Source organism: Quercus lobata, chromosome 12, assembly GCF_001633185.2.
Source record: "Quercus lobata isolate SW786 chromosome 12, ValleyOak3.0 Primary Assembly, whole genome shotgun sequence".
NCBI classification, from domain to species: Eukaryota; Viridiplantae; Streptophyta; class Magnoliopsida; order Fagales; family Fagaceae; genus Quercus; species Quercus lobata.
In genome coordinates, this window is record NC_044915.1 from 21,336,936 (window position 1) to 21,349,208 (window position 12,273).

Sequence of the window (12,273 nt, forward strand, 5' to 3'; positions counted from 1 at the left end):
CATTTTTTTTTTTTTAAGTCCTTGTTCAAAACAATGTCATTTTATATGAGTTAACTATAAGATTCCAATGGATTTGACAAAAGGTTGCATGAATAATGTTTTAATACATGTAAATTGCAAGTAATTAAGGGTCAATTTACAAGAAACTGAAATTTTAGAAGGGATAGAATTTTACCCAATCTTTATTTAGTGTTAACAATAAGAATGAAATCATTTTTTTAATAATTGGATAAATACACTAATCAGGAAGAGAGGATTCAAACATTAACTCTCTTAATAAGAAAATGATAGACTATGCCACTATCACTAAGTTACAATAGTATTGACCAAACCCAAAAATTAAGATATGCAAGAGCGTTTGGTATGGGATTTTGAGCAATAATTTTCAGTTTTTAAAAAACATTATATGTATTTCCACATATTTTTTCATCCATACGTATTTTCAAAAAATACAAACAACATTACCAAATAGGTCTGCAATATCATGAGGGAGTTTTTTTTTTTTTTTTTTTTTTTTTTTTTTTTTTTTCATTAAGATATCGCGAGGGAGTTTATAAATAACAAAAGTGAAATGAACTTATTGTGCAACAAATAACATTGTTATTACTCATTGTAGTCTATATTTTCAAGCCTATACACACACAACCACTCCATTATATTTTGTAATATAAATATTATTAATTTGCCATTACTATTCTTTTGCCAATAGTAAAGCAGGACAATCACTCAATCAATGTACTTGATGGTAGACAATGAAACCTTCAAATGGTAGGAAACAATGAAATTAACCTGATATCTTCGTGGAAATACCTTTACTTTCCTCGAAATCTTTCTGTTTCTCCCACTATAATCATATTTGTCTTACTTGGCAAGTGTGACACAATTAATGGCAAAAGTGACACACAATTATGCAAAAGCAAAATTCTACAGTGAGGGAGGTCTCAAAAGTTGTCGTTTTAGACTTTTCAGCTTTGGATTTTTTCAGCTCTAAAGCATGTATATGTCAGTTAAAGGGAGGCCCATTATGATTTGATTTTTTTTTCTTTTTCTTTTTGGGTAAAAAAAAAAAATTGTATACAAATCAGACATAGAGAGAGAGAGAATATTATATTATATTACATTTGTGTGTGTCAGAGAGAGAAAGATAGCTTTAGCTTTTCTTTTCTGTAATGTTGTATTATAATAAACCAGACAAATCCAGCAAGGACACAGTAGTTGCAGTTTCTTCATATTTAGGCCTCTTCTACTTCCCCCCATGTGATTTAAGCCCCGTCTCCTTTCACTTCCCATTCCTCTCTTGTTTCTTTAAATCTATTTTTCTATGAGTCATGCTCATTTCTGAGTTGGACTTGGCAGAGAGTTTTGCCAGTGAAGCAAATCTAAGTCCTCAAGCTTTCTTTCTCTTTTCTCTCTCTCATATCCAAGTGGCTTCAAGAACCAGACACCCAGATCAAGTTGAAGGCTTTAGAAGCTGATCTTGAAACTTATGGATGATGGATGCTTGAGTTCATCTTCACTCAGTTGAGGTAGAACTTAGAAGACTCTTTTCTGTATATCAATTTTTACACTGTCTGCATTTCTCTTATTTAGTAGTGAAGGCTCTAATTGTTGCATGGTAACATTATAGTCATATCAGAAAGAAAGTTTCTTTTTTTATCTTTTTGGATTAGCAAAGAAAAGAAAGAAAATATTTTGGTTTTAATTTTGGTATCATGAGAGACTTTCCTTCTTGTTTTGGTGAAAACGGGGTACAAGTTGCTGATTCATCATCTTCAAGTAGTACAACTAAAGCTGCTCAAAATGTGGTAACTTGTGTCTATCAATGTAAATTACATGGTCGTTCTTGCTTGATCACCATTACATGGACCAAAAGTTTGATGGGTCAAGGCCTTAGTATTGGAATTGATGATTTGGCCAATCAATGCCTTTGTAAGGTTGATATAAAGCCATGGTTGTTCTCTAAAAGAAAAGGGTCTAAGAATTTAGAAGTGGATTCTAGTAAAATCGAGATTTACTGGGACTTAACTAATGCTAAATTTGGTTCTGGGCCAGAGCCGATGGAGGGATTTTACTTAGCTGTTGTGTTTAATCAAGAAATAGTTTTACTGCTTGGGGATTTGAAAAAGGAGGCATACAAGAAGGTTGACACCACTGACCCTATTCATTCCAATGCAATTTTTATTGCCAAGAGGGAACACATATTTGGGAAGAAGCTTTATGGGACAAAAGCTAAATTTTGTGATAAGGGGCAAATGCATGATGTCACAATTGAGTGTGATACTGTTGGGCTCAATGATCCATGCCTTGTGATCCGAATTGATAGTAAGACAGTGATGCAGATCAAGAGGTTGAAGTGGAAGTTTAGGGGCAATTACACCATTGTAGTGGATGGTCTTCCAGTTGAAGTGCTTTGGGATGTTCATAATTGGCTCTATGGGAATGCTATGGGCAATGCAGTTTTCATGTTCCAAACTTGCCTCTCAGCTGAGAAGTTATGGTCTAGCCACTCTATATTTGATCCTTCATTATTAACTTGGTCTTACTCTCAGCAATTTAGAGATTCCCAATCACAAGGTCTTGGTTTCTCACTGATTTTGTATGCTTGGAAGAATGAATAGAAATGTATTTTTCATTTTTGAGTGTGAACAAATACTTGTAGCTTTGTTTTGATTAAAAAAAAATGTGAATTACAAATCTCCATTATTCCTTATCATTTTACTTCTCAATAATTCATAAATTAAATAGCATAGAATTGTCACTCTTGCATGCTTTTATTAGTTCAACTAAGAATTCTAGTTTTGATTTTCCACTGAAAACTGTTTGTTGAGAATGACTAGTTCTGCAACACTCTGTTGGCTTATTGGAATATACCAAGAAGATGTTTTTGAGAAGCAGTTCCCTCATCAGTGTGATTAGCAAAGAATTGGGAACTTTTTTTCAGAAAGAAGAAAAAGAAAACAAAAGGTTGGCAAGCATTTACTTGATGTATTCCTTCAAGTTACAGGTGTCTAGATTGTTGGCATAGAATATGAATCTTACTTTTGGTTGATAAAGATTGAAAGTTCTCCAGAATCCATATATATATATATATATATATATATATGAAAGTCATGGAACAAGTGCGGCGAATATCTCCCATTGTGTGTGTGTGTGCTCGCATATATGTGTTTGATAGGGTGCAAGAGGCAAATTCTTTGAACTGGAATTTGAGGCTCCTCTTAAGAAATTTGTGGTAACTGTTGGAAAATTTCAACTCACAACTGACCTTTAGATGTTCATGGAAAATACTGTTCTAATGGATAATCAAAATTTTAATGTTGAACTATGATTGATTCCTTGCATTCATGTCTCCTAAATTCTTTGTTTACCATCTGACCCATTAGATAGCCTACAATCTGATTAATATATATACTACTATATATCTGTAGGCATGGCATTAAGTCACAACTTTAACTTGATATTAAATCAGTGACCTCTGTACACTCCAAAAGAACCAGAATTATTCATTTTCTTTTCTTGTTATTTCTTTTGCATATATTGCAGGCCACGTATTATAGATAACCAGATTTCTGTACTTTACTGTGAAACAAAGAGCGGTAGAACCAGTTCCTTATCAAATGAGTGGAGAGTCAGGAAGCTTGACTTCTTGTCTTATTGTCTTATCAATGCTTCAAATAATTTTCGTAGGCCACATATTACTTTCAAGCTCGACTTCTTCCTTATTGACATAGAGGGTTTTATAAATTTATTTACAACACTGCTCCAGATTATATTATGGGACGTACAAATATGAGGTATTGAGACGGTCCAGAGATTTGATACCTGACTTAAAAGGACACCTTTTCAATTTATCAAAAGAGTAAATAAAGTTAGTTTTCAAAGAGAAGCTTCTTTTGTCAATTCATCACATTTTCTGCAATTGGTGACATTTAACTATATTGGTTGTTTATGGAATATATAAATCAAGTGACTTAAACCAATTTCTTTTTTTGGTAAGTAAACTTAAACCAATTTCACTTCAACAATGATCAACTTGCTTTGCTTTGCTATGGTATGATAGAGATGCTATCCCTACTGTTAAGATCTATCTGCATGTTAATTACACCAAGCAAAGAATTTTGATAGAGAATGTCTTAACTTTTCTTTCATCCACTTCTCTCCCCTCTACTTCTTATGCAATGCTGCATTGGATGGTCAGACCTTTTTTTTTTCTTTTTTTTACTTTTTTCTTTTTTATGAAACTTTTATAATTATACTTATACCAACATTGGTTCAATCGTCTACTCAAAAAATAAAAAATCGGATTAATTGATGTTCTAGAATATTTATTTCGTTAATCAGGATAATATCAAATTGCATTATTTATATGGAATTTGGTTTTACAAGTTAGGACTCAAAGTTCAAGTAGATCCAAAAAAAAAAAAATCCTCGTGAACTTTTTGGATATAAATATCAAGGAAATTTAAGTTTGGGGGATTATACGGGTAAACAGAGAGACAACCCTAGCCTTTAAGGAAAAGAAAAGAAGCACTTAAGAGTGAGCAATGCTCAAATTCAATATTATAACTTCGAAATTTGATAAATTGGATACAAGATGGCCTTCAATTCAATAATAACAGTTCCTATGGATAAAGCTAATCTCAATAAGCGAAATAATAAAAATAAAATCCTAAGACTATGGGACACAAATAAGTATAACTAACAATTTAGAATAACAGAATCTTATTTAGCATGTCCATGCCCATCATTGGAACACTAGTGGCCTCCATAAACTGTATACTAAAAGAAAGCAGGGAGACATGTCATAGCCTATCTTTGCAGCCTAACCCAAAGTTTCCCAACTCAATTATTGGTTGATTTGAAGTCAGAGACAGTGAGATCTAGCAGCACAATTGATGTTTAGCTTAAATCACTGCCATTTCCCAAGCCAAATGTGTCTTCAACACCACTTGCCACCCTCTTCCTTCGCTCGGCAATCATCTCTGAATATGCCTGACAAAAGAGAATAATTCAATACTCAATTCCTTCCTTTCTTCTTTTTGTTTCTGTTTCTCTGAATGCAGATACTAGAACAGCTGATCCAAATTCTATATCTTTCTAAAATTCCAAAAGGAAACAAACAGTATGTGAACATGTTTTAAAGAATCCTGAGCAGATTTATGTCTATCTATTTCATGGTTCTTGATCATTCCCTCTAAATTCTAAGCAAGGGAATAACATGATTATTGCGAATAACTATTCATCTAGAAAGTACCCACTACGAATCAACAAGAGAAATATGAATTCATCATTCCAAGCAAGTACAACATGCAGTCCGTGGTTTTGTGACCTTTTCTAGATGCCTCATTGCCATCGGTTTTCTAGAACCAGGACATAAATGTTTTAAAAGAGAAACACTCATATGTATGCAAACAACTTCCATATACATGTCAAATCGTACATGTAAAGCATCTCGTCATGAATCAGTAAGTTCAGTCATCAGTGAATGTTATTTCAGCAACTAAAATTCAAGAATCTCAAATCTATAATGTCATGAAGCCCTTTCAAGAACCAAATAATCTTATGGATAATGGTTCATCGTTGCTTCAACAGATGTATCTTATTTCCATAGATATCACAGTAAATTTTGTATTTTTTTAATTGTAAATAAATTAAATGTTTTCGTTGAAGTAGAAAGGGAGTATATAAATGTTTGTGTGAGAGAGAGACTTCAACTATTATATAGGGTTCCCATCCCCTGCAAATGTCTCCAAAAATTTTAAAATCCAGTATAAGAAACAGAAACTGCTTCAAGCAGAGCATAATTAATTAGCATTTTCATGCTCCAAAAGAAAAAATAAAATGGGGGAGGAAGTCGAATTATTTAAAAAATCATACACTAGCAGAAGATGCACAAACCTGTGGATATGAATACAAAAAGATGTACCACCATGTGCATATTAGTAAGAATATGACTACTGTGACTACTACTGAATGCCAAATTAACCAGCTACTAGCAATCACCAATGCTCCAGTTAGAATTATGGTCCATGGTTGACACCTAGCAACAAAATGATGGAAGGAATCAAACCAGATGATAAAGCAAGCATAGATGCAAAAATGGTCATTTTAAGATATAAGCATATTCCTTTTTTATTTTCGAACCTCAACTCTTACACATGTCAAAACTCAAAATGCTCAATTCACCATAAGTTATTTGTTCAAAATATCAATTATACATGCCTTGCCTGCTAAACAATTTTAGTCGTTGCTGCTCATCTCCACTTTCCAGTACATGAACAAAACTTATACAATACACTGTTGCTCTATTTAGTTGCCAAAAAGTGGAAGGAAGGGAAAGAAAGTTTGGATTCCTAAAACTACCATTTTAATCCCAGATAGCTATAAGATCCCTCGGGAAATAAATGAAGCATAATTCAAATGTTTGTCATGACAAACTGTGAAAAAAACCTGAATATACATAAAATTTTATAAGAACTTATTAAATGGCAGAAAGGATTCTTAGGAACTCATTCGGCTTAAAGTCATGTATCACACCGTAGTTAACTAGATATGCTTATTGTTCAGATCAGCAAACTTGCATTTTATTCTGTCCATCTTCCACTAGATTCCTCTAGTAGTTAGCATTCAAAATTACAATCAGTTCAGGCCACATTGGTTTTGACATGAAAGGTGGACCTATCATCTTAAATAGGACCAAGGAATAAAATTGAAACCACTGACTATACCAATATAGCACGTGGCCGACCTTGAATAGTCTGTTGATGATCTGTAGCCAACCCCGGAATTTTGGGACTAAGGCTTGGTTGTAGTTGTTGTTACTGATGTTGCCCATACCAATATAGTATGGGGTCTTTATTATGATCTCATGACTAGCCATCATATCAAACTCAATTAGCATGTGTCAATGACTATCACTTTAAAATAGCACCATGCAAGGGGACACACATGCCCTCTTTTTCTTGATAATCTGAAGGTTATGGTCAGTCATCTGGACTATAATCTTTATGTCTTCAATTAACCAAAACCTAAAACTAATGTACAATTAAATTCAAAACTATGTAGGCAAAATTGCACTAAAGTGTGAACCTTAATACAAGTACCCATCAGAACCATTATAAAAATTAAAAAAGAAGAATTCCAGTTCAGAGTATACTATACAGTACCAAAAAACCAGGAAAGATAAATATAATTCAAATCTCTAGAGCCTAGAGGGTACTCTATCCATTCATAGACTCAAAAATAACACATTTATATGTATACATGCTTTTAACATAAAAGGCGAAACACAATAAAATTAGCAAACTTTGGAATCACAGTGAAAAAGCAAAAAGGTAATGACAAACAATGAGAATTGTGAAGTATCAGTGAAAATGAGAGAGACCCATGATGGGAAAGATTCACCAGGATGGTTTGGTGTCCCAGACAGAGTCATATTCGAGAGACAGGTAGTTGAGATACCCATCCATGTCATCAACACCACCGTTTTCATCCAAGAAAAGAGACTCTTTTGGGTCATTTGTGTTGCTCCCAAAAGCTATGGTTTTGGAGGGAAAGTGAAACCTTTGTGATTTTCTGTGAGTTGTTGAGGAGAGGAGCGGGTAGATTATGGGGTTGGAGAGTTGAGTTCTGAAAGTGGAAGAGGAGGGATTGGGTCGCAGTGTTGAAGATAGGGAGAGAGGGAAGAGAGATAGAGTTCCCATTTTGTTGGTCTTCTCGTAGAAATTGTACAGTAAAATAACTCTGTTTTTTTCAAGTTCCACTTTAGTATTTTTATTTTTGGGTTTCGTAAACTCTCGTCTTTTGTGTTTTTTAAAACGAAAGAAGTAACCTAGCGTTATAAAAACTTAAACTTTAATACACATAATCAATGTGACATAAATATTCTTATTTTTTTTTAGAAAATAGTAATATTTATTAGAACATACAAAAAATATTTATACAGAGTTTGTTAATAGCTTATTTTAAACTAGTTTTAATAGAATTTTTATAAAATATATGTGGGGTAAAAGACCAGTAGGCCCATGTCGATGACTACATTGGGCCAAAGGCCCAACCCAAGGGAAAAATCTCTCCTCGACCGTGGGGAGAGTCCTCCTTGACACAATGTAGCCGAGGATGGAGGAGGTAACCTACCACCGGTAGTGACACTCCCTATCATCTCACGGAGCGGGAAAAGTACTAAAGTAGAAAAGGACAGTGAAAGTGTTGAAAGGAAAGGCTGTCATTATCAAATTCGGTGCCTTGTGCCTGACACGGTCATACCTCTCTATCCTTACAACCACTCCCAACAACTGGAAGGAAGGGCTGATGAGACAAATACCTATCCTAGGGGTCTCATTCAAGAGGAATGAAACTACTATAAAAAGGGAGTAAAGTGAGACAGAAAGGGCGGGGCGGAGACCCCCCAACACACCAAAGGCACCGAAAAGAAAAGGCTCCCAAGACCATGGCAAGGACCGATCCTCTCTGATGAATCCGGTCCGCCTCAACCTGATCGTAAAGAATACCATGATGACCGTTGTTCATACGCTAAAACCTAGCTCTTTGGCCCACTCTCTACAAATTCATTGTACCGGGCTCACAGGTCTAAAGTCCCATTCATTTTGGGCTTGGCCTGAAAAACGTAACCCTACAATTTGCGCCGTCTGTGGGAAAGCTTGTGCATTGGCGAATATAGCGGTTAGTCACGGTCAAGCTACAAGAATCCCTCAGGAGGACAGTTTTGGCAGCGGTGTGAGCTGCACCAAAGCCCTCCATCATTTCCAAGAACACACCACCATCATCATAGCTCAGTCTTCGTTTTGGGTCACGCTTTGAAATGATTCATTACAAGGGGAGGATCGCTAGACAGAGCAGTTCAATGGGGCTTCGGACATCAGATATGCGCCCCCATGCACTTGTCAAGGGGCTAGCTCTTGAGACCCATAATATTCCGGTCCGCTGAATCCCCTACGGACAGGGGAACCGAGGGCTAAACCGAAATCTCTTGAAGAACCAAGGTCTTGCATGGTCCTCGGACTCAAACCTATGGAAAAATTAGACACTCCAAGAGCCTAAGTGCTAAACAGAACCAAGGTCTTGGTCCTCGGACTCAAACCTATGGGGAATCTAGACACTCCAAGAGCCTAAGTACTAGACAAAACCAAGGTCTTGCATGGTCCTCAGACTCAAACCTATGAGGAAACTAAACACTCTAAGAGCCTAAGTGTTAGACAGAACCAAGGTCTTGCATGGTCCTCGAACTCAAACCTATGGGGAAACTAGACACTCCAAGAGCCTAAGTGCTAGACAGAACCAAGGTCTTGCATGGTTCTCGAACTCAAACCTATGGGGAAACTAGACACTCTAAGAGCCTAAGTGCTAGACAGAACCAAGGTCTTGCATGGTCCTCGGACTCAAACCTATGGGGAAACTAGACACTCCAAGAGCCTAGGTGCTAGATAGAATCAAGGTCTTGCATGGTCCTCGGACTCAAACCTATGGGGAAACTAGACACTCTAAGAGCCTAAGTGCTAGACAGAACCAGGGTCTTGCATGGTCTTCGGACTCAAACCTATGGGGAAACTAGACACTCTAAGAGCCTAAGTGCTAGACAGAACCAAGGCCTTGCATGGTCCTTGGACTCAAACCTATGGGGAAACTAGACACTCTAAGAGCCTAAGTGCTAGATAGAACCAAGGTCTTGCATGGTTCTCGAACTCAAACCTACGGAAAACTAGCAACTTCAAGAAAGGCCTAAGTCCTAGGCGGAATGGAGGTCTCGTGTGGTCCTCGGCCCCCTGGCCTTATGGAGGCTAACACACGGGGGTGCCTTTCTGAGTGTTTAGACTAGGTACAGTCATGCCTCGATCCTTGGACCAGACACCTAAAACGAGTTAAAGCTACGGATATCATTGGAAAAGCGAGAAAGAACCCTAGGACCCAGCGATCCCCTCGGACAGTTTATTTTAGATTACAAGTCCTCAGGCAGTCACCCCGTTCGCAATACAAAACGTACGGCTGTTATCTCGGTTAGTCTTATATAGTTAACCTATTTAAAGTTAGTGTTGTTGTGCCAGTGGGTTCCAATAAGTTCAAAGTAATAATTCTTTACCGACAAGGGCATCGGTTTTAAGTGCGGTTCAAAAGAAAAGACACCGGCACATTCATTCACAAACTGATTATTGCAGAAAAGAAAAGATACATAAAATACGATAAAATCATCTTTTATTAGATAAAGAGATAGTACAAAATACATAAAAGGGCTTAGACAAGCCTGTAATCATAAGCTAACTAAGAAAAAAAAAAAAAAAAAAGGAATACACGAGGACGATAGATCCTTCAATTTTGCTCTAACAGCGACTAAGCAAGTCTGGATGGCACCAGTGATGGAAGAGAAGAAAAAGCAGAGGCACCTAGTCCACAACCTTGCTCTCGCAGCAACTAGGCAAGTCTAGATGGCACCAGTGAGGGAAGAGAAGAAGAGGCAGAGGCACCTAGTCCGCAACCTTGCTCTAGCAGCGACTAGGCAAGCCTGGGTGGCACTAGTGATGAAAGAGAGGAAGAAGCGGGATGCCCAATCCCCATACCTGCTCTAGCAGCAACCGAGCAAGTATCGTTCTAGCAGCAATCGAGCAAGCACGGATGGTACCGGTGATGGGAAATCCAAGCCCTCACGTGCATGACATACGACACCGGATGGAGGTCCCAGTGCTGTCACACCAAAAATCTGATGCGACCCCCACCCGCTTCGGATTTTGGCTGAAGGAAGAAGAGGCTCCTTTCTTGCCTTGTCGAGGAGAAAAAATGTCTTGAGCCTTTGTCTCCCTTGTCCTGACCGGGCCATTCTGAATCTCGAGGATACCCAAGGCTTCTGAAGAGGGTATGGTTCCTTCACCCTCACCCTAGCCTTGACCATTTCACCTCCTAAGGCTTAGTCACACTGGTAATGAGGACTTTGGGCACAATTGGAGAGTTAGGAATTTGAAAACTTTAAAGGGTCTACAAATAAAGGGAATGACCTCCCACCGTGCTTCTTATATGGGAGGCAAATTTGGTGGCAATCAATTCCCCCAAATCTCTAAAAAGAAATTACAAGCGAAATAAATCTCGCTTAATTTTCAAAGTGATCTTCAACCGTTGAATTCATGTCACCTCGTGAAGGAACCCTTATTAAAGCACACCTCGTATACTGAAGCGACAGGGACGCGGCTTGGATAGATTAAAAGAATGTCTCGCAGTCGGGAGTGCGCCTTGGGCAAACGAAGAGGCTCTGGCTTTTAATGGAGGGCCTGACGTGGCAAGCCGAAACAGAGGCCCAATATCACCAAAACCCTCCTCTCTACCCGAGGAGCCGGACAGTAGGATTTTGAGGGGCTATTGTGTGGGGTAAAAGACCAGTAGGCCCATGTCGATGACTACATTGGGCCAAAGACCCAGCCCAAGGGAAAAATCTCTCCTCGGTCGCGGTAAGAGTCCTCCTCGGTTACATTGTGCCGAGGATGGAGGAGGTAACCTGCCATCGGTAGTGACACTCTCTATCATCTCACAGAGCGAGAAAAGTACTAAAGCAGAAAAGGACAATGAAAGTGTTGAAAGGAAAGGCTGCCATTATCACATTCGGTGCCTTGTGCCTGATACGACCATACCTTTCTGTCCTTACAACCACTCCCAACAACTGGAAGGAAAGGCTAATAGGACAAGTACCTACCCTAGGGGCCCCATTTAGGAGGAAGGAAACTACTATAAAAAAGTAATAAAGTGAGACAGAAAGGGCAGGGCGGAGACCCCCCAACACACCAGAGGCACCGAAAAGAAAAGGCTCTCCAGATCGGGGCAAGGACTGATCCTCTCTGATGAATCCGGTCCGCCTCAACCTGATCGTAAAGAGTACCATGATGACCATTGTTCATACGCTAAAGCCTAGCTCTTTGGCCCACTTTCTACAAATTCATTATACCGGGCTCACAGGTCTAAAGTCCCATTCATTTTGGGCTTGGCCTGAAAAACGTGACCCCACAATATATATATATATATATATATATATATATATATATAAAGTTGTTAAACAAATTAATTTTTTTTTCTTTTTTTTTTCTAAAAAAATTTCCTAAAATTCCTTGGGTTGAAAGTTTAAACATTGTTATCGTTATTTATTGTTTCTCAAACCAAAAAAAAAAAAAAAAATTGTTTTCTTTATTTATAAATATAGAAAAAAAAAATTTAACGAGAACATATTATAATTGATGCCAAAATGGTAAAAAGGGTTATTAGTCCATAAACTTTGGTCCA

The 12,273-nt window shown here is 37.6% G+C and overlaps 2 protein-coding genes across 2 annotated transcripts; one reads left to right on the forward strand and one right to left on the reverse strand.

Annotated features, from left to right (window-relative positions):
• Positions 1–1,143: 1,143 nt before the first annotated feature.
• Positions 1,144–2,633, forward strand: LOC115971969. The gene has a single exon (XM_031092097.1). The coding sequence runs from the start codon at positions 1,713–1,715 to the stop codon at positions 2,616–2,618; it is 906 nt and encodes a 301-aa protein (XP_030947957.1). The 5' UTR covers positions 1,144–1,712; the 3' UTR covers positions 2,619–2,633.
• Positions 2,634–4,531: 1,898 nt separating this feature from the next.
• Positions 4,532–7,756, reverse strand: LOC115972227. The gene is made up of 3 exons (XM_031092439.1): positions 7,405–7,756; positions 5,899–6,040; positions 4,532–4,992 (listed from the first exon to the last, which is right to left on the reverse strand). Exons 1-3 carry the CDS (start codon positions 7,701–7,703, stop codon positions 4,900–4,902), a joined length of 534 nt encoding a protein of 177 aa, XP_030948299.1. The 5' UTR covers positions 7,704–7,756; the 3' UTR covers positions 4,532–4,899.
• Between the last annotated feature and the right edge of the window lie 4,517 nt (positions 7,757–12,273).